Source organism: Lontra canadensis, unplaced genomic scaffold, assembly GCF_010015895.1.
Source record: "Lontra canadensis isolate GAN:19392208 unplaced genomic scaffold, GSC_riverotter_1.0 scaffold16, whole genome shotgun sequence".
Classification (NCBI taxonomy): Eukaryota; Metazoa; Chordata; class Mammalia; order Carnivora; family Mustelidae; genus Lontra; species Lontra canadensis.
Window position 1 is genome coordinate 18,464,049 of NW_022631010.1, and position 22,759 is coordinate 18,486,807.

At 40.2% G+C, this 22,759-nt stretch overlaps 1 protein-coding gene across 5 annotated transcripts in view; it reads right to left on the reverse strand.

Moving 5' to 3' along the window:
• The window catches only part of KIF16B (kinesin family member 16B), a 281,414-nt gene that overhangs the window by 221,578 nt on the left and 37,077 nt on the right, over positions 1-22,759 (reverse strand). For all 5 annotated transcript variants that reach the window (XM_032859219.1, XM_032859217.1, XM_032859216.1 and 2 more), the window contains exons 3-10: positions 20,587-20,700; positions 14,614-14,730; positions 12,283-12,380; positions 11,403-11,512; positions 8,605-8,747; positions 6,777-6,945; positions 6,462-6,593; positions 5,123-5,298 (exon numbers count right to left, since the gene is read on the reverse strand). In XM_032859219.1, coding sequence (XP_032715110.1) covers positions 5,123-5,298; positions 6,462-6,593; positions 6,777-6,945; positions 8,605-8,747; positions 11,403-11,512; positions 12,283-12,380; positions 14,614-14,730; positions 20,587-20,700 — 1,059 coding nt within the window. The remainder of the gene's footprint in view (positions 1-5,122; positions 5,299-6,461; positions 6,594-6,776; positions 6,946-8,604; positions 8,748-11,402; positions 11,513-12,282; positions 12,381-14,613; positions 14,731-20,586; positions 20,701-22,759) is intronic.

Here is a 22,759-nt window from a genome sequence, read left to right on the forward strand (position 1 = left end):
TGGCATCCCACGTTTTCCAGATTAGAGAGAATAAAGCCAGCAAGTTAACCATTAGTAAAGCAACTTCATCCTTAGTGAAAGGAGAGGAGTTCTGCTAACGCATGACGATGGCACATGGAGGCAGCACCTAGCACGTTGTCTTGCACCCAGATGGTACTCAACAAAGAGGTGCCAGTGAAGAAATGCAAATGGCAGGCATTATTATGACTGCACTGTTTATATATGATTGGCAATTTTCAAAACAATCAGCAACCCCTTTACAACATGGCTAATTTTATAGACTCCACTCTTGGCATCTTTCCTCTCTACTCAAAGCTGAAACATTCCTACCTCATCAACTACTCAGCAGATAATCAGACTGAACACAAGCATGCAGGCTATCATGACTGTTACACCTTTTGGAAACCCGACCTGAGTCCTTTTAAAAGAAATTTTGGGTAAAACTAAACCATTTTCAATTAAAGTACTCTTTGCAGGGTGTCCATTTAGAAGAAAAATGTTCAGGATTAAATAATACTCAGATGAAGTTCATGCGTTAAATCAATTACACTACATCAAAAATGCAACAGTATCAACGCTACTAACCACATGGACCAGCACCTGCTGCCTCCTACCCTTGCCAATGTACTCTGAAGTCAAGCATTGCGGAGCTGTGCCCATCCGATAGGTTTTTTAAGAATTTTGAGGTATAATTTACATAGCTTAATGACTATTTGTCAGTGTGCCCATTTTTGTATATATATTCATTTCACTATTCTTAGTATTTGCATTTACTGTATTTCAAGGGACGTTGAGCATATTTTCATAGATTAGAAACCATCTGAAACTTTTTTCTGTGAACTGTGCTCATATCCTTTGTTCACTTTTCTATCAGCTTGTGATCTTTTATCTCTTTTCAATATTTTATTTGAGAGAGAGAGAGAATGAGCAAGCACAAATGAGGGGGGCAGAGGGAGAAGCAGGCTCCCTGCTGAGCAGGAATGCCGACATGGGCTCCATCCCAGGATCCCGGGATCATGACCTGAGCCGAAGGCAGATGTTAATAGACTGAGCCACCCATGTGTCTCTTTCTTATCTTTTTTAATAGAAGCTCTTTTCATAATAAAGAAAGTGTACAAGTTGGCAATCTTACTTTCCTGGTTTGCACTGATTAGAGCAAATTTTCATGGTGTCATATAAATATGCTATGTTGTTCCTTAGTTTGGCCTATATGAGCTCTCATGAAATGAGAAAGAGGAGTTATGATTCCCTGTGGCAAATGTTTTTAGCTTTGTCTACTGCTATTTCCTATAGTGTTGTTGTGGGTTTTTTTCCTTTATAAAAGCTGACATCATGTTTGATTTTAGTTATGAATTGCACTCTTTACTATAATAAAGTGCCTTTTTTATTTATACATTATATAAAATATAAAAACAACATAATGCAGTTGTTATACCTCCTTCTTTCCCCTTTGAATTACTTAGTGGACCTGTGCTCGGTCTTACAAACATCATGTAACAGTTTTACTATGTGACCCTCTCAGAGATGTGTCCATCTTAAAAGTTTGCGCGTGATGACATTTTTATTATCCAGCTATCATTTAAAGTTTCTCTGTGACTCCAGCTACACAAATGAGAAGAAATCCATTCTACTTCCATCTTCTCTTCTTGTCTTTCTTTGCCTCCTAACTTTTCTGGCTTACTTTATTTCTGTATTGTCTAATTTTCTCATCTCCAGATACATTCAAGAGAAAAGGAGTTCACAGACATTCTCTCTTGCCAGATTCAAAGCAAAAGTCTGAAAATATGCTTTAAATGTAACAAAAGAGAATACTTGAAAAGACAAGCGATCAAAATGCTTGACTTCATTAACCATCTGAGAAGTGCACACTAAAATCCTTCTGTAGCCCAACTCCGCATCCATCGGATGGTTACAAGTAGAAATGGACAATCCCATTTGTGTGGCTGGGGACCTGCAGCAACCAGAGCTGGCACCTTCATACATTGACGGTGGAATCTAACTTGGTAGAGGCTCTTTAGAAAACTGTCTGGCAGTATTTGCTAAAACTGAAAAAATATACACCTTCTGACCCACCAACTCCACCCACCCTTAGGTATAAACCTAGTCGAAATGCATCTGTACCTTCACTAAAAGACACGGAGTCGAGACTCAATAGCAACACTAACAGCCCCAGAAAGGGACTCCCCAAATGCCCATCAGAATCAGAAGGGAGAAATGAGCTGGGACACAGGTGTCTGATGGAATTCAGTACACAAGGGACAATGAACGACTCACAATTACGGGCAACAACGTGGATCAATCTCACGAACACGACAATGAATGGAAGAGAGATCAAAGGAGTATATACTGCACGATTCCATTTATACAAAGAACAAAAACAGGCGACTGTAAAACCTAATCCATGCCCTCAGAAGTCGGGGTAATGGTTACTCTTGAAGGAAATGGCAGGTAGCACCTGGAAGAGAGACACCAAGGGGGTCTTCCAGAGTCCTGGTAAATTCTGTTCCTTCATATGGGTGCAGGTTAGACGGTAGGTTCAGCTTGCCAAAATTCACTGATCTGGATACTTATAATATGGAATTTTCCTGTAACTACAGAATTCTTCAATAAAGAGCTCCTATATATGTATATACAAACCACTACATATATATCTGTATATCTCTATCTGTGTAGTAGGAGAAGCAAATACATGTTCGATTCTTGTGCTTTATTTACATTGTACTTTTGAAACTATGATGCACATGACCCTGGACACTGGCAAATACATAAACTTATTAAAAGGAGGAGCTGATTTTTATTTAGCTGTCCTTAAGCAAATAATGGAACTTTGATGTGAATATTCAGTGAACCATGGCAGCATTTGGAATATCACCAGAATAGAGCAACGTCATCAGAAAAAATTACAGAGATTTTTTTAATGGGCACTTAAGAACACCTGCTTATTTTATTGAGCATCACAAATTTAATTAATTTAGGATAAGCCTGTATTGTCTCACAACAATTTCTAGTTTCATAGTGTAATAAATTATTTTAAATTGGGATTCCTGTTTTTACTATAATGTATTAAGTTTAACAAAGAATTTTATCTTCAATGCATTCTAAAATAGACTTAACTGTCTCTTCCATCTTCACCCTCAAAACTACAGCAACAAAAATACTCCTTTAATTATACCGCAGCCATTGGTCATGAAAGAAGATAAAAGGCTACTGGCATATACAATACCTCTGAAGACATTCCTCAGATAGAATATGTAAAGTTTTAATAACTTAAAGTTTTCTGCCCATATGATAAGGCTCCCTTCAAGGATTTCCTCAGTTTAATTTAAAAAGGCTGTTCTTCCTTTTTTTTTTTCCCCTTCATTCCCATAACTCAGTAAACCATTGAGTACAAGTTGCACCAAGAATTTTCCAAATAGGGGCACCTGGGTGGCTCAGTGGGTTAAAGCCTCTGCCTTAAGCTCGGGTCATAATCCCAGTGTTCTGGGATCGAGCCCCACATGGGACTCTGCTTAGCGGGGGGTCTGCTTCCTCCTCTCTCTCTGCCTGCCTCTCTGCCTACCTGTAATCTCTGTCTGTCAAATAAATAAATTAAATCTTTAATTTTTTAAAAAAAAAAAGAATTTTCCAAATACTTTCCCTCACAGATGTGAGGTTTGGATGACCCTATCACATCACCCCTAAATGTTCACCTCAGATAGGTAATGTTTTAATAACACTGAAAACAAGATCCCAATAACATGGTGTGTAAATTAAAGCAACTATCATGTCACAAGTTAGAGGAGCCTGACAACATCACATACAGCTGGGTCATTCACTCTGGCAACTGCCTTTCACACACAGGAAAAGTCCACATCAAAACATAAAATATACATGGAGATATTTCTAAGTGCAACGAACAATTCCTATTCAACTGTCATCTGCCATCTTATGGGAAAGAACCATCAGGTGTATTTCAGGACACAGGAAACTCAATGAGGTTTTCATCCTGGTGATGGTTTCAGGGGCCAAACCACTTGTACTATGTCAAGGGCTTCAAGGGCCATATATTCCTAAATGAAAAGCTGTTCTAGAGAGAACACTCTGCATTTAAAGAAAAGCATTTTTTTAATGATACACTTAAGGCATCCATATGCGGGTTAAGAAAATGAGAAGAAACGGATCTTTGTTTATTTCTAACTTGACTCTAAGTTGAATATTTAAAAAAGCTATCCCTGGGGGCACCTGGGTGGCTCAGTGGGTTAAAGCCTCTGCCTTCGGCTCAGGTCATGATCCCAGGGTCCTGGGATCAAGCCCCACATCAGGCTCTCTGCTAGGCGGGGAGCCTGCTTCCCTTCCTCTCTCTCTGCCTACTTGTGATCTCTCTCTCTCTGTCAAATAAATAAACAAAAAATTAAAAAAAAAAAAAAAAGAAGCTATCCCTGGTCTTCTTTCAAGAGTGGCCTTTCTTCACAACAACATCTAAAACCTATCAGAACCTAATTCACGCTACTCATCTCAAAATGTAACTCTGTGTGTATACTACGTAGGTTAGCAAGTTCATTGTGAAAAAAGTCAAAGGACAAAGCCCCTTCATTAGAACCCCAAAAGATCCTGAAGTAAGGCCATTTTGACAATCAAGCAAGACCTCAGGGACAACATCTCAGCCAGCCGCAGGCTTGTCACACATGTCACCGTAACACCATAACCACCCCTGTAATGGGCAATACAAAATAGATTCAGAAAGGTCCTCAAACAAGTCTTTCATTCTGTTAAAATACATTTTCAAGTCATAAAATGCATGGGTAGAATTTTAAATATTACTCCAAGCACCTCAATTTCCTTCCACTAATGGGGATTATGCTGCTAATCCTATTGCATGCTAAATTTCCATCCATAATTGATAACTATTAGATAGTTAATCATTTCAGGTTTAGTGGATAAAATCTTCCACACAGAGCCCATAATGAATGCAAAGGCCAATGGGAGGGTAATGTAAAGGAGAGACTGGCTAACTCATTCAAAGCTTTACTTAGCACTTATTTACTCAAATCAATACAACGAGTGAGATAATTGTCTCATTAAGATCTAGAAATAGATGTCATTACTCAAAGAAAATTATCCATAAATCTCAGAAAAACCCAACCTGATTCCCTTGAGCAAGCAGCGTTTTCAGTCTGGCTATTTCGGCACGCAGCTCACGGATGAGTTTGACGTTGGCGTCCTCATTAATAGTAGGCTTGTTGATGATGTTTTTGGCTCTATTTGCATAGCGAAGAGTACTTAGGGTTTCTCCGTAATTGACATCAGCAGGTGAAATGGCTGTGAAAAATGAATTCAAAAAATAATTTATCCAGCACTCCGTGTTTCATTTAACACAAAGTTGGTTCGTAATTTAAAAGTCAGATTAACCCCAGGTCATTGGATAGACTAAATATTCATTGCCACAGTAATGAATATTAAAAATTATCTAAGATTTATAGGAAAGGTGCTCACTATACCAAATTAAATGTCATTTTGCTCCCCTTAAGTCTAGAATCAGCCAGCTATCCAACCAACTCTAAAATGAGATATACTCCTCTGTGCTTCAAGGAGTTTCTCTGTTGAAGACACAGGAAGATGATTTCAAGACTACCTGTACATCTCAATATTACATAGAAATTAAAATACTTTTAAAGGTTTTGGCGAAGCCTACCATCTATAAAAGTCTAGAGCATGATCATTTTTCAAACAGACAGTAGGTCAGTGTATTCTTCTCTTCTTAAAGTTTGGTGAACTGCCCTCTCCCTCACCACAGCCTGTAGGGCTCGGGAAACTAGATAGTTGCACCCAGGGTACACACCCCAAGACAGAGCCCTTTGCTCCAGCATTTATACAAGGCCTGGGGAGTGACGGAGATGCAAACATGGGAAGGGAATAGGAGTAGGGGCAAGAAAAAGTGGAGTTAAAAGTTTCTGAGCTCCCCCTGGCAACTGTCTCCTCTTTGCCCATTTTTCCTTTCTGCTACATTTCTTCCAGTTAGTGATAATGCAGCAGCAACATCTAGAACTGCTACCATTATTTATGTATCTTGTTGTTTTGCCTCTCAATTCCTCATTTAAATTCTACATGTACTGCTTCAGAATAGAAAAACAAAAGTTGGGTTATTTTCACTTTATGTTCCTGTACTGATTTTCTCCTGTGAGCTCGTGAAGTGAAAAGTTTCTATCCTATACTTTGAGCAAAGACAGGGTGAGAGCCATTCTGCATGTAGTATCCCAGCTTGCACAACACATGGCAAGTTTATCTAAATAGGAAATGGGAAGGAGAGTTACTAATAGGATAGTGTAGATGGGATCACAGTGCTTTTCTTCAAGATAGAAAAATTATTGTTTTTAAAATTTTTAAAAAGGTACTATTTCCCAACAAGACACTTGAAACTTAAACATCTACACTTAGTTCATATAAAACACTATATGCTGAGGAAAAGAACCTGGAATCCTTACTGGCGATCATGATGGTTTTAGAGTTCCCACCAAGGCTATCTTTCAACAACCAAGTCAAAACAGAATCCCTGTAAGGCACAAAAACTTGCTTCTTCTTCACAAGAGGGTTTGCCGCATCCTGAGATAGGTCGGCTGCATAGACGAAAAAGAGAAAAAGAAAAAAAAAAAAACTAGTGATGTTTTTCGCTCTAATTTGGCTTCAGAAAACCTTAAGGCTATAAACTCGCTCTGTAACACAAACATTAAACATAACTGCTTCATGCTAATACCGTATGGCAAAGAGTAAGAGGCAGCAGGGGACGAGCAAAAACCCACCTAAGGCAGAAATGACATTTCCCAGAGTCACGAGGGATTTGTTAATATTCCCCCCTTCCTTCAGTCTGACCCCAGTGGCACCGGTGGCATCTGCGCGCTCACTTCCAGCAAGATCAACTAGATGGATCTTACTCACGGTTTCACACGGCATTTCAGAATCAAATTTTGCCTGCAGCAAAACATAAAAGCAAAATTGAAGGGGTATAAAGAGCACTGATGTTGTTTGTGATACAAATCCTAATTATTTTCCACTCCTCACTGTGATCTCTCAGGGTAGAGTTGTTTTTCGTTTTTTGCGTTTTTGGTTTTTTTTAATCTTGTGATTTCATAGGCCTTCTCACTGATTACAGAAACTTCCAGATGAAACTGAATACAACAGAAGTCTACCATATATCATTCTTAAACTTTCTGAAGAACTGTTCCATTACTCCAATCATCACTCGGTCATTCCCAACAAAGGCTATTGAGTCTGACTGTGGCAGAACAGGATGCAAGTCGCTGAGGGCACTCGCAAAGAAAAAAGAAGTGTACAAGTAACTAGTTTTGTTCTCATCTAGAATCTGCAGCATTCCAAGCACAAGGGCTCTCCAAAATGGGATAAATGTAGACAGTTATGTAAAAGATAATTTGGTGATTATCCAACGTTAAAACTTGTTTCACAAATTATAAAAAACTGAAAACTTTAAATAATGTATTCTTTGATTCTGAATTTTTACCAAAATTTTACGCTCCCGAAGACTTTTAACCTACATTTAACAGTCTAAACCAAAATGCCAAAAAGAAATTAATATATTTTGATAGAAATGTAAGCCTCTTACAAACTAGGGATGGCCACAACCTAATCTACGTTAACCAGGAAGGAGAAAAGTCAATAAACTACAGCAAATCAAAAAGCAAAGACCTGGGGCGCCTGCGTGTCTCAGTGTGTTAAGCGTCTGCGTTTGGCTCAGCGTGGAACCTGCTTCTCCTATTCCTCCCCCACCCGCTGCCCCGTCAAATAAATAAATCAAATCTTTAAAAAACAAAAACAGAATCTTTTTAAAATCTTTAAAAAAACAAAACAAAGATCTAACTAAAGGTAAAGATGTGAAGGGATTTGTTCTGATTGACCTTTGAGAATTTTTTTATTTTCTTTGCTCTGTGATCCCCTCCTTAATTAAACACTATCTTTTTGTATCTGATATGTTCAATGGTTAATATAGGTCAGGACATCCCCAAACTCCTAACACATGTGGAAGCCCCGAGAGGACCCTATGTACACGTTTGCATTCATGTGTTCTACTGGCCTAGGTCTTAAAATAGTTACCCTCAATAATTTCCACACATATTCAAAATGCTCTCCACCTCCTGATCAGAATGAGTTCTTACATCAGTACTTAAAAATGTCGTTTGCCCTTTAATGTCATTCTCATAATCCTACTCAACATTGTGGGGTGAGTGCCATGCAGCGATAATGTACCACTATGAGTTACTCACCTTGGCCCCCAGCTAGCCTGACTTGGCAATCTATTATCTCCTGCAGAGCTCACAACAATGAAAACTTTGGCTTAATTATGCACAAAGCAAGTTTTTTTAATGTCTAGCGCAGGGTAGAAGCCTGCTAAGTATTTCTTAAGGGTACACATCTGGACATTTCAAACGACTGTGACTGTAACCACAGAGAGACTCTGCACACAGCACATGTTCGACTCTAATTAACAAGAAGATGACAGGCAGTCACCTTTGCCTGCTGCTGCTCCTGGTTCAACAATGATCGGTCCTCAGCTGGTGCTAATCACCTGGTAAAGACCTCGGGGATGAAGCCAGCAGGCCCCGATGCTGCCCTCACCTGAGTGAACTTGATGGTGAAGATGGCATGAGATCTGCTACTGACGTCGTTCATCCCAGTCGCTGCTGTGGTTCGATTGATATTTCCCGCATCCATTAGTTCTTCGACATCACCGTAATTCTGTACTAAATGTTTGGATAAATCTGGAAAAAAAAAAAAAAAAAAGAAAAAAGTGTGGAGAGGGGCACTGAGGAAATCTCCCTAATCTCTAGTAAACAGAGTAAGAAATTTACCTCTCTGACAGAACACACGACTGAACAGATCCGTTGAGCTGTTTAGAGATCTCACTTGTTCTACACTGTGGTAGTTTATAACACGGACCCTAGGGCCGGGACCGTCTAGGATCAAAGCCCAATCTGCCGCCCACTAGTGGACTTACATGGTTACGTGTGAGTCAATTAACCTCACTGAGCTCAGTCGCCTCTAATAACGCGTACGTGTATGATAAATGTTGGCTATTATCATCAACCTCATAAGCATCAGTCAGAGCAAGGTAAATACAAACACTACCTTCATGCCAAACCAGAGAACATCTTTTTAATTCTTTAAAAACATTTTTTATTCATTTCTGGGGAACATTCATATGGTTCTAAAATCGAAGCCTCCAAAAGGTATACTGTGTAAAGGGTCTCCCTGACCCCTATCCTAAGTTCGCTCCCCACTTCCCTTCTGTCAGGTAACCCAGTGGTATTAGTTTATCCATACCCTTCTAGAAATAACCGATACATATACATAAAACCATCTTCTTGCCCCTTTCAAACATGGCAGCATACCATAAACATTGTTTTGCATCCTGTTTGTTTCTATGTCATAATAACTGAAGAATATTCTATATCAGTTAAGGTGATTCCTCACTCATTTATATGGCTGAGGAGCATTCAACTGTATGCAGGTACCATACCCAATTTAACCAGTCTCCTGTTGAGACCATAGATGGTCGTTTACACTTTGTTTCCAATTACAAGTAACACTACTACAAATAATCTTGTATAAAAGTCTTTTCAAATATGTGTGAATATTTCTGCAGAGTAAATTCTTAAGGGCCGAAGTGCTAGATCCAAGCACATTTGAAATTTTGATGGATATTGCAAAATTGTCGTCCATAGAAGGCAATTTACACCCAGCAGTAGCAACATATGAGACTGCCTGTCTCCCAACACTGTCATCAGGCTTACTTACCACGGATAGGTAATAAATGTTATCTTGAAGACTGTTTTGTTTTGTTTTTCTCTGAGTATGAGTGAGGCTGAGCATTCTTTCCTCCATTTAAGAACCACCTGCATTTTCATTTCTGTGAACAGTCTATCCACATCCTGTGTTCATTTTTCTACTTGGCTGTTGACTCTGCTGTTAGTTAGTTATAGGATCTCTTTATAGATTAGGGAAATTAGTCCTGTCTGAAACTTTAATTGAAAAGATTTTCCCCAATTTGTAAGTTGTCCTTTCACTTTGCTGATGGTGTTTCTGCCGAGTCTTATTATTTTACCATTTCAAATTTAATACTCTTATTTCATGCTTTCAGAGTTGTTTTGTTTTGTTTTGGTTTGGTTTTGGTTTCTGAGTTTTAAGTGAAATTTTTTTAAAGGACTTCCCTTCTCCAGATTTCTGGAAAAATAGTTAACCCATAGTTCCTTATACTCATTTTACTATGTCACTTTTGACATTAAAATCTTTGTTCCATTTGCCATTTCTCCTGGTATAGAAATGGAATATGGTACCAATTTACTCTTTTTTTTTCCCCTCCCAGGCAGCTTAACAACCAATATTCCTCCAATGTTTGAATATCAGATTTATTAGAAACTACATCCCCCTAAGTCTCTACATCAGATTCTGGATGTTTTCCCCTGTTTGATTATTCTGTCTTTTCATAAACCAGCTTTATACTATGTTTTAGCATCTGATAAGACAATTAAAGGGAAGCATGAAGGCACAGTTTGCCTAAAAGCTATTAACAATAATAGCTATTCCACGCTCCACAAAACAAATACCTAGTTATACAACTTACTTTGGGCATAAAAAGCAAAATTTCAATTGGAAATTTAATAAAATGCAGATGGAGTCCTGTCAGAACACTTGGTATCACTAGGTGAAAAAGACAACCAAAAGAGGAACACCTTTTTAAGCCCAGGACCAGTTCTTATCTCTGTCTCCAACGAGACACAGATGAAGGACAAGAACCAGAGGAAAGCACCTTTCTGGGTGTGATTCCTATAGTCAGCCACAACTCAGCCACCTCCGCAAGTCAGCTGAGTGGCTGCATTTATCAAGACAGCCTTAAACCTAGCCTATATGTGTGAATACTTAGCAAGGACCAGCCCTTGGCCCAGCATTTCTCATAACACAGCCAGTGTTATCACAACACAGATGCTGAGGACCACAGCACAGGAAACTCTGTTAGTGCTCTTCCATTAAGGTAAGAAGTCTTAGAATCTTGTTATGTTCCTAAGTTACCTTTAAGGTCAGTAAAAACATAGCACTAAGACACAAGGCCATGTGAAGAGACAGCTTGTAGGGCTGCTTATGCTGCCTGAGAACATTGGAAACCAAATTTCCAGAGACTTCTTCTCCTGAGAGCCAGAGGAAATCTACTGGCGAGTCCACGAAATCAGTGACTGCCCAGTGAAGTATAAATTCACACTAATGACAGCTGTAGTGACAGCATGTCATTTTTACTAGGATAAAATGCCAAAGATAAAGAAACTTTTCACATCTCACCATTATCTTAGGTTTTTCCCCTGAAACTATTGTTTTTACACAAATTCTCAAGAAGAACAAAGCTGTGAAATATTCACTCTTACCCTCAACATACGGTCCTTCTTTTGGATGCTCTCGGACTCTAAGATTGAAGGTTTTGGATGACTTCCGCCTAAGTAGATCTCTCACATGTTCGTTATAAATTTCCAAGTAACTAAAAATTTTAAATAGGACTGAATTCAGTAAAATGATTTCAGACATTAATATAACAACAAAACGATAACAGCAGCAACATATGTTCATAGGTGAGGCTATTTATCAGGTACTAGGCTTAGTACAGTAAGTGGATTTCTTCATTTAATCCATATGACAGCCCAGAGGCAAGTACTACTATTATCCCATTTTACAGATGAGGTAATAGAGGTTCAGAGTTTTTTTAAACAACTTGTCCAAGGCCACACAGCCACTGAGAGGTCAGGCAGCCATAAGGACCTCCAATTGCTATGTCTGTCCTCAAAACCAAAGAGAAGACTGGCTCCCCACCAAGTTTTAATTTCAAGGAGAAAACAAAACAAAACAAAACACCTCAACCATCCAGATTTATTTAAAGATTAGCTGTACAGTGATCCTACAAACACAAAGAATAAAACAAACTTTATTCAGATAAAAGAAGAAGGCAAGTGAACGGGGTACACACTTAAAAGTCAAAAGCTCATTCTATTTGCGATAAACATCCTATGTCAGAGTTTCTGACCAAGCAGGATTACTTCTGCTAGCCTCCCCAAATCCTGATCCAAACTGCACCCAAGAAAGTCACTGAAAACAGACATATCTTAAGCTTTGCTTCTAGCTGTGATAGTATAGAAGGGGAAAATGCTTTCTGCCTTCAGGAATCCAAAGGCTTTATCCTTTATCTACTCCTCGTGCCTGGGGAGAAACTCCAACCAAGCTCACACACACAGTTACTCAGCCCACGGGCCCTACCTGACTTCCGTTCGAAAAGACGCTTCATCCCATCTGGTGGTTTCATTTATCTGACTGAAGAGCCCTTCACAGATCCGAGGTATTAAGCCAGAATCACCCTGCAGTGGGAAGGAAGAATGCCACAGCTGTCACTTGAAATAAAAGCAACTGATGGCTGAATCTGCAATTTGCCAGAGTGGATTTAGACTCAAGGGACCTGCACGTCAACCCCAGGCCTACCACCGCAGGGCCCCAAATACACCATTTACCCGCCTCAGGACTGCTTCCCAGCCTCTGAAATGAGAGGACAGAGCTTTCTAATTTGTACATGCTAGGTCTAGAGTAATATACAGTTATCAGCTCTCAATCAGTTAAATCCTGACTTGAAAACATAGATCTATTCCTTAAACTTTCCAAGATGGTCTACAGCTATAGAATAAAAGTGGAAAATCTGATCGGGTCAAATGACCAAAGGTGAAATATACATTGAGCAGAAAAGAAAAACATCAATGAGACCTTGGTAAGCACTCAAAGTTGCTGGTAATCTTCTTAACCCTTAGGTGACAGGACCAAATTAGAACATGTATCCTATCCCTCTCCTGATGCACTGATCCCAACTCCGGCCTTCCAAGACAGATTTTAATATGTCATATGACTTCTGAGACGTGGGTCTCTTCAGTAGTATTCGTGGTTCAGCTGGCATTGACAAGCTGATGAACCCAGAACGATGTTAAAGATGAGGCCAAGTGTTCTTGCTAGGAAACCAAAACTTCAGAGCTTCATGTTTCCTTCCAAAGACCCTCCCTACCTTCACCCAACATGCCCCACCTCAAACAAAAAACACCATCACAGCATTAAGAGAACTTGTTTCCCTTACACCATTAAGTTGGTACCAATTCTTATCATGGAAAATAAGGCATTTTGCCATATTTTTTTTTATGTTGTTGTGCCTTTAAAAACACAAAATAAAAAAGGAAGACCCAAACAGTGCTCAACTAACTGTAAGATCAGAGAAAAACAGGTGTGATTTGGGAGTGCTTTAAGAATGTTTAACTTAACGTAAAAGAGCTACTAGCAGATCAACATGCAAATTTCATTTTTAGAGAAGGCATTTTTTTTTTTTTTTTTTTTGCAAAGCCACAGTGGGAAACTAAGAAGGGAGAAGTAATGATAAAAAGAAATGTGAAACTCCTGAAACTAACGGCTTGCTCTCCCATGTATTTTTCCATGCTGTTCAGCACTGAGGATTCACAGCACAGCATTTATCTACTTCTCCTGTGCAGGAAAAGCCTGAATTTAAAAGCCAGCTCACAGGCACTCAAATGCTTCCATCCGGAAAGACCCACCCTCCTTTAATGCACTACTACTGTTCTGAGGTGCCTGGGTGGCTCAGTTGGTTAAGCATCTGCCTTTGGCTCAGATCATGATCCCGGGGTCCCGGGATCGATCCCCACATCTGGTTTCCCTGCTCAGTGAGGAGTCTGCTTCTCCCTCTCCCTCTGCCCCTCACCCTGCTCGTTCTCTCTAATAGATGAAAATAACATCTTTTTTAAAAAATGCACTACCACAACTTCTGTGAACCACCAAACCTTTGGCATTTAAGACCCACTGTGCCTGCCAGCAGGAAGCCCTTTGATCCCTGGCTGGAACCTCCACAGCTAGAAGAGGCCACAGGTCTGACAGGCAATGAGGAGAGCTTTCACTATGATATAAATAAAACACACCAGCACTATCTAGATCTGGAGAAAACACCGAACGAGATAAAGTACCTGCAATAATGTCTAGTTTTTACTCCTCCGTATTTTGGGGCAAGTATAACTTTAACGTCTGTTAGTTTATATAGCATAACTACTAAACCCCACATACTCCATAACTATATAGACTCTATGTAAACAGAGTAATTCTCTTTTTATGTATATGTCGAGGTTATGTAGTACCTTTCCACCAGAGATTTTTATTTTTTAACATTTCTCTTGAGGAAAATATGTTTTGAATAATTTTAAAAAGAACGGAGTTCAGTAATTTTATTCAAACTGTTGTGCTGGCAGAAAAAAAGAATAAATTACTTATGGGCCCAGCATACTTTTTTGATAAGATTATAAAGCCTTTAAAAACAGAAAACGAACTGAGACTTGCATCCATTATTCATGCTTATAAGCTTAAAACTATTTCTAATTTAAAATCTCTCAAAGGAAATTTAGTCCAACTTATTACTGAGTTTTATCTTATTGCTAAAGAATGATCAGAACATGAAAAGCAAGTTAGTACAGACCAAGTAGATAAAAGAGATAATTCTATCAGTCCAAAGAGAGATAATGAGAAATTTTCTTCCCACAGTGTAAAACAACGTACAGAATTTCCCATCATAGTGTATGACTTTCCCGATCCAGTTTGCCCATATGCAAAGACACAAGCATTATAACCTTCAAATGCAGACTTCACGACATCTGTGCCAAGGGTTTTGAAAATCTGAAAGCAGAAAAAACACAGATACACACACACAAAAGACACAATTACCATGGATTTTTAATAAAAAGCCCCTTCAATGTTGACAATATTCTTGAACACTACTTTCGTCTTATAAGGATTACACCACATAAATAAATCATCACAGAACTATTAACAGAATATGTATATACCCCAGTTTTTAATCAAAAGGAAACTTTTTAAGGAAGCAAAAAGCAACCCCATCCTTTTTCCTACTGAACAAAAAATTCCTGAAATACAAAAGTGTAAACAAGGCCAAGTGACAATCATGTCTAAGAAGAAAAGATGATTTTTAAAGCATGATGATTTACCATTTCAAAATTAAATAAACTTATGGAGTTACTCATTCTATCAGAGCTTCCAGAAACTAACTACTCAAAACCTGAAAATCACAGCTGCCGGAAGATATTGCTCAAACCATGCCAAATCAATGCCGTCATTTTAAGGGCCCAGCTATCCATCAAAATCAGTCTCAGAAGGTTGTCTGAGAGCTGAGGGGTGAGTGGGTGTGAATGAGGCTGGGATGGTCGGGCTCCCCTGTGTCGGAGGCCAGATGCTTCTTCCTATTTGAAGGTTTGCCCAGGATGGAGAGGGCAGGGAGATGAGCTACGTGGGGCCCTGGGGTTGCACCTACAAGGTCCACGGCTGTCACACCACATAATTGAAGGGGGATACTCTGGGGAATGACAGAGGGTGAAGGACAAATACTTCACCCAGACAGCTGATGTAAATGAGGCCAGTGGAGATGTGTGGCCATCCTAGGTACACACAGTTGGGAAGGGAACCAACCAGAACTTTTTCCAAACCCCAAGAGCCTTCAACCTGACTCCTGTCTTCTTGGAACAATAGGCACACTAAGGCCACATAAAACACCTCCCTGCTTCAAAAACAAGGCGAATCAGCAGCTGAAGAAACGTCATGAGGCAGCATGATTAGGTTCCTGTCAGAGCCAAGAAGAGGTGAGCACTATGTTGTGGGGTCACCACAGTCCAGCTGGGAGCCTCATCAACCCCTCAGGAGCATTCAGTCTCTGTGAGTGATGCTGGATTAGATAAACTTGAAACCCAATATCTCTCCTGCGGGATCTAAGCCCTCCAGCCACCCCCTAGATAGGGCCAATGAACACCAGTCCTCTGGATCTCAGCTCCACGTAAACCATTCCTGTTAATAATACAGCCTGGCACCCAAGGACAAAATAATAGCACAGCCAACCAGACTTTGGCTTTCTTCAGGCACCATCTTGCCGCCATCTTGCTTGGACTTTGTTTTCTCAGTTTCTTGGTCAAAGATTTACAAACTATCCTTTCAATGGAGTCACTTCCAAAATGACCGGTCTCATTCACGCTGTTCATTTGTATCCATTTCCGCTTTTCAAATTCTGCCTGACTTACTCAACTCTCAACGATGACAGCAGATCACACTGTGTTCACATACTAGTCCTCATAAAATGCTACTAGATGGGTAGCATCACTTAGGTCCCATTTCAGGGGGGAAAGTCAGATAAGTGAGCATATACAGTGAGTGGCAGAGTTGGGATTTATACCTGGGCACTTCTGACCCCCAAAACTGTGCTTCTAAAGACTTTATCACTATGTGGCCTCTTCTCACATCCTTGACATCAGCCACAAAGTCCCAGCCCTCCCTGAAAGGACCTCCTCCCATAAACTGTGAAGAAGTAGCCCAGAATCCCAGGGAGACTCACAGCTCCAGACCACCCATCCAAGGTTAGTTTTCAGCACTGTATCAGCACTGTATATGGAACATGAGGAGAAACTCTAAATTTTTCTTCAATTCTGATTACACAAACGGTAAAAGTTATCTATCATTTTTACCATGTCACAGGGTGCCACTAGATAGGAAGAACAGCCTTACATAAACTTCCCAAATAAGAGAAGGATCTTCTATAATACCTTTGCCTGAGGCTAAAGCAAAGTCATAGAAAATATATTTAAATCAAACCCAAAACTTTTCAAAGTAAAACACTTTTCCAGGGTTAAAATCCCACCCATCATTTTACTATAACCTATTTTTCCAGAAAGCTGATTCAGCTTGAGTTCTCTGAGAGACTTGGGGGCCCAGAGTGTGTGGAGGTAGGGGGTGGGGGGACATCATAGACATTACTGCAAAACAGTCCTAGAATATGCAAGTCTGGAGATGCTGAGACCCGGGCCAGGCTCAGTCTCAGCTTCAAGTAACCCACCCAAAGTTGGCTCAGGACCCAGAGAAGCAGCCGGACACTGCCCACATATTCAGGGCTCTTGGCAAGGAAAACAGGCTACCCCACTACGGCTCCCAGAAAGGACTTGTTTAGCATCCCCAGTCAAAGCAAGGTGGGGAGGGAAGGGCTGCTTTGTGAGACCTACGACCTGCCTTCCCCCACTGGCATCAGAAACCCTGCTGAGATCCTCATCTGGCCAGGCGACCCAAAATTCCCCCTGCTACTTGTCTCAGCACAGATTTTCAAGCTGATTTCCAGGTCATCCAAGGCATCACAGGGCCTCACTTGAGGGAAACTGCCCACAAGAGGGCACTGTTAAAACAAAAGACTCACCCATGCAGCTTGTCAACAAGGAGATTGTAGGTTTCAAGTTACTCCAGGGTTGAATCAAGGAACAGGCTGTGTGAAATCAAAGCCTCCCTTTGGAGTTTTGAAGAACCATGAGGAAAATTACACCTTATTTAATGGTCTTTAATTTATGTGAGTATAGACTTAAATCACGCAGTGATTTTTTTTTTCTAAATCTAAAATTAATTTGTAAGAAATATTGCTGGTCATCTTATTTGGTATTCATTTAATGGTAAAGGAAACTTGAGTTGAACTACAGTAACAGGCATGATACATTTTCTCAACATGCCTTTATACTCAGATGAGAAGGAGAAGACGACCGACCATCATGCTAAGCTTGCATCTTCCCCTATTAATAGCTGGGATACGACCTGACAGCTGAAATCCTGTGCCAGATGAGGCAGCATGAAAACTTTAATCAATAGTCAAAACTGAAGCTCTTTTTAACATTAGGGGTGAGGGAAGATTACCCATCTGTCTAACAGAGTGTTTAAAAAAAACAGGTATTTTCCTGTATCTATGCTGATTTTATTAACATGTGATCCTGCTAGAAAGTAGTATTTACTAACACATCTCCTACTTTTTTAGTTTTGTAATTTAATGGAACAATGTCAGGTTATTTATATATAATCATACAAATAAAGTCGAAAAACCCAAAACACCTGAGAAGAGACGCTACTACGCATCCACCTGAAGCATGGAAATTATCCCTATCAGTTAGAAGGTTTTCACAAACTAAAACTATTTTTAAACCCAGAGCATTTATTTTTAACTTCCAAAAAAGCTAAACTTGTTCCTGCTTCCCTGATCTTGACTCTTGTAGAACCAGGAAATGTCATCTGTTCCTGTAAATTAACCACCATCTGTAAACGAGTTGTCAGTCAGCAAATGCTTACTGAGCATCTCCAGTGTGCCAGGCCCTGCTGTCACACACCCCTCTTGTTGTTCCCACTGTGGACTTTCCCTCCACACAGCCCTCCATTCCCAAAAGGCCTCCAACTCAAGTTAAATAACGAGGAAAATCCAGCCGCTCGTTGGGTAAATTATAAGTGGAAACTTCACAGCTCTTCATCCGTCCTCTGTGGAAGACAGCCTGAAGACTGTAGGATGAACTGGCTCTTCCCTTAACAAAATCCCTCACACCAGCCACCTCATTCCTATTCCACTATTAAAGCCAAAATCTGGATTCCAGTACCTGTAACATTCTATTCCTCACCACGCTCTTAGCTACCAATGCTGATTAATCAGCTACTTCAACAGCAAAGTCTTCTGCACCGCTGTTAAAAAATAAAACCACAGGCCCAAAATGGAATTACTTATTATTATTGTGTGACTAGGCCACGTCACAAAACCGGGGTTCAACACCTGACCCAATTGCAATTTCAACCTCCCCCGGATATGTAGTCTTAACTGGTCCGTCAGGAATTTTCTGGTCAGCACCAATGCAGTAATCTGTCACATGGGCCCTCTCCATCCCCCAAAGGAAGATGAGGTGATCCACCTACTAACACCCTCTACTCTTCCCCCGGGGGGGAAGATGATCTTGCCAGAACCAATCCTTTCTTCTCTTTTGCTACTTGTCTGGCCCTGTTTCTGCCTATAAAATCCTTCCATTTGGTACAGCTCTTTGAAGCTCCTTCCTCCTTGCTGGATGGGATGCTGTAAGATTCATGAATCAATGATAAAGCCAATTAGATCTTTAAATTTACTTGACTCAATTTTGGTTTTTAACACTACTCACTTATCCATTTATTCATCAACAGGGCTGTCCTATCTATCATTTAGAACAAACAAACCCTTTACTCTTATGCCCTAAAGACCTTCCAGTGGCATCTCCACTGACCTACACCTCAGCCCCAGGACCCCAACTCTGCTACTATTAAGTCGATTAGATCTATGAGCTTGAGCGAGTTATTTAAGCTCACTGAGTCTCTTTGACAAAGAAAAACAGAGTGCTAAAGTTAAATCTGGTCTTGTGAGAATCAAGGGAGACAGGATATGTGAGTGCCGAGCACAGCTGTGAACTCCAAAGCAAACTCAGGCAACATTAATGGCTTGGTCCCTCTTTCATACCAGGCTACTCTCTCTCTTTGTGGCTCTCATTCTTATTGCTGTCATCCTTTCTATTTTGCCCTGACACTGAATCCACATGTTCTGGATACAGTCACTCTACCATCTCCTTTGAACAATTCCTCTAAGTTGTCTATATCTTAACACCAACATTTACGTTGCTTCAGTAAAGCCAATCGCTTCCACAAACTATTTCCTAACCAACTGTACTTCTCCAATGTTGAAGTGTGTGCAAATCACCTGGGAACCTGCTAAAAATTCAGTTTGATTCAGTGGGTCTGAAATTGGTCAAGATTTTGCATTTTTAACACCTACTAGGCAATGCGGTGATTCTCAAACATGGACACACCAAGTTGCAAGCAACTTGACAAGAATTCCACTTTAAGATGCCACCCCATGGATTATAACCCAGAGCAGGCAAAACAGGAATTCTTATCCTAGTAATAAGACATCAGGCCTGAAGCAATATATTTAAAGAAGCTGTGAACAAGCCAGGAAGAAGCCCATAATCCTCCTCTCTCACTGGTGCTTCCCCATAACTCTGCTCTGCTCAAACACCCAGCTGGTCCCAGGGACATGCCCTTGCCCTGCTCACATGCAATGGTTTCTCACAAGGACCTTTGGGTCTGTTCCTCTATGCCCGTATCACATCCACATTTTAGAAAATAAAAGCCTATAGCACAGGTTTCTTCCACAAACTTCATCTATAGTCTAGATTCTAGAAAACTTCTGGGGGTTGGGGGGAGAGATCCTTCTAGGATCCTTCTTTCTAGAATCCTATAATGATCCTACAATGATCCACTCACAGCAAATGGGACTTGGGTTTGAACTCCAACTCCTAAAGCTCTGCCTCGTGGCGAGACTCAGAGCTGAGTGGCTTGTCTGCCAGACTTCGCAATATACAAATGGTGCCTCCAAATTTCTTTATTTGCCAAGCACCTTCAAAACTGCAGTCATGTCCAAGTTTTGGGGGGGGGGGGAAAAGGTTATGATCATCATGCTCAGAAGTGAAAAACAAAATCAACTTTGTGTGGACTGAATTCTTCTCAGGCTTAATTAAGATAAAAATGGTGCAATGTAACAAACAAAGCCAAGTTAGCAGAGGCAAATTTTATATAAATTATATTCCCAAAAAATGAGCAAGATGTTTTAAAGAGTTCTTCTCAAAATGAAATCAAAATAAGGATTATGAAAATTCATACCATCTCCTGTGAGACATAATTTGGACTTTTCGGATCAGCAGAATAAAAAGAGAAGTCATAGGTGAAGGTCTTGGTCCGTTCTCTTCCTGAGTCCCCAGTCCCTCCTTCTGGTATCTGCAGGGAAAGGATTATGATAATAATGTAAAAGTACTCACAGCTAAATGATCTATCCAATTCGAGAAAAGAAAAGTTCATTAGAAATATACAATGATCACCATTTTTCATATTTACACTCTAAAAAGCATTTACTTCCTCCTGACCATGCCCTGGGTAGGTAGGTAGGTAGGTAGGTCGGTCAACTGATCGATCCTGAACTCCTTCCAGCAATCCAGGCTCTCTAGGCTAGGACAGAAGGCTACTTTTCTGGAGTTTTTATCATGACTCTCTCATACAAACCCAGCACTCCAACCAGACTCGTATTTTTCCCCTAGCTTCAATACTTTTTACTGTTCCCTCCACTTGAAACCACCAGAGTTGGTGTCTGCAGGACTCTAGGGGTTGCTAATCACATGGATTGTGATGTGACTAGAGCCCCTCAAAGTTATATAGTTTGGGGGCACCTGGGTGGCTCAGTGGATTAAGCCTCTGCCTTCAGCTCAGGTCATGATCTCAGGGTCCTGGGATCAAGCCCTGCATCGGGCTCTCTGCTCAGCAGGGAGCCTGCTTCCCCCTCTCTCTAACTGCTGCTCTGCCTACTTGTGATCTGTCAAATAAATAAATAAAATCTTAAAAAAAAAAAGTTATGCAGCTTGGCAGCCCCACTGAAAACTCCAGGTCAGATGCTTCTCTTCCATGAAGCTACCCCTTGGGCACTATATCCAAAAGTAACTGCTGCCACTTCTAACAGACTAGATTCTCCTAGGACCTATTCTATAATGAGTTTATTGCACATGTCCGTGTAGCTTGTCTACCTTGCTATATACCTAAATTGAACCAAAAACAATGTTTAAAAAATCACCACAAGCCACCAAAGTTTCACAAAGTTCCCTGGACACACACTGAAAAAATTTAATGAGCACCATATTTTCCAACATAATTCAGATCCTATAAATAAATAATTACTATGGCTCTTATTATTAAAATGTTAAAAATTTGGACATCAGTTTTCATTGTATCAGATGAGGAAATGTTTGTAAAACTTTGTCAAAAGGCAACAGAATAATCAAGGAAAATAGATTCAATAACACATCAAGAAGAGATGCATCCAGAGCCAAGGGTCTCTTTGTTCTGTTTTGGTAAATATAATCTTTTAATGATTAAGCTTTTACCAAAGCAGTGTGAGCTCACAGATACATGAAGCAAAGCAAAGCAAATGTAAGTAACAGGAGGCAACAGCCAAGTGATGACTGGCAGAAATGGGGGAAGATGTGGTAGGTCAAAGGAGGGAAAGCCAAGTAGGGCCAGACAGAGCTAGAAGGTACAAGGATTGTGGTCAGAGAAGACAGACAGACATTTCACTAGAGAATGCCTCAGGCAAAGGAACACCAGGGCTTCAAAGGAAGCCTATCAAATTATCCAGAGCACAGCCCAACTGGAAGATAGGAGCGTTCCCTAGCTTCTACCACTGGAGATCAAGTGGCACTACTTTGAGACTGGATTTCAAAGCATCCAGTCCCTTGAGCCACAAATTAACAGAAATCCAATTAGAGATTGATCTGCACTTGGCCGTGGAGCAGCAGGCCTCAGAAACCCAAACCTGTAAATTAGTGACAAACATAGGAGGACAAAGGGGTTGAGTCCATAAAGCACATGATTTATTATTATTAATTTTACACTCTTATCCGTCCCCCCAAGTGAAAAGTATTCGCGGTCCTTAAAAAAATTCACTGACCAAAGGGAAAAAAAAAAATAGGATATTTAACATGCAAAAGGAAGAACATGCCATCCTAGAAAATTCTGTTTTTTTAAGTATATTTTTCAGAAAAAAAAAAAAATCAATTTTTTAAAAATCTTTCATCCCTTGAGTTTTGAAGAATAATACAAGCTCCTCTTGCAAAGTTTACAAAATATGACTATTTTCATTAAGATTGGAAACCAATCTAGGGCCAACACTTAATGAATCACAGAATTCAGCCAATCGCCAATCTAAGGATCTTCCACAGGATACAGGATAACAATGTTGAGTCTGGGTTAAACCCATGAGCTCACATACCAGGACTTTGAGGTCAAATGA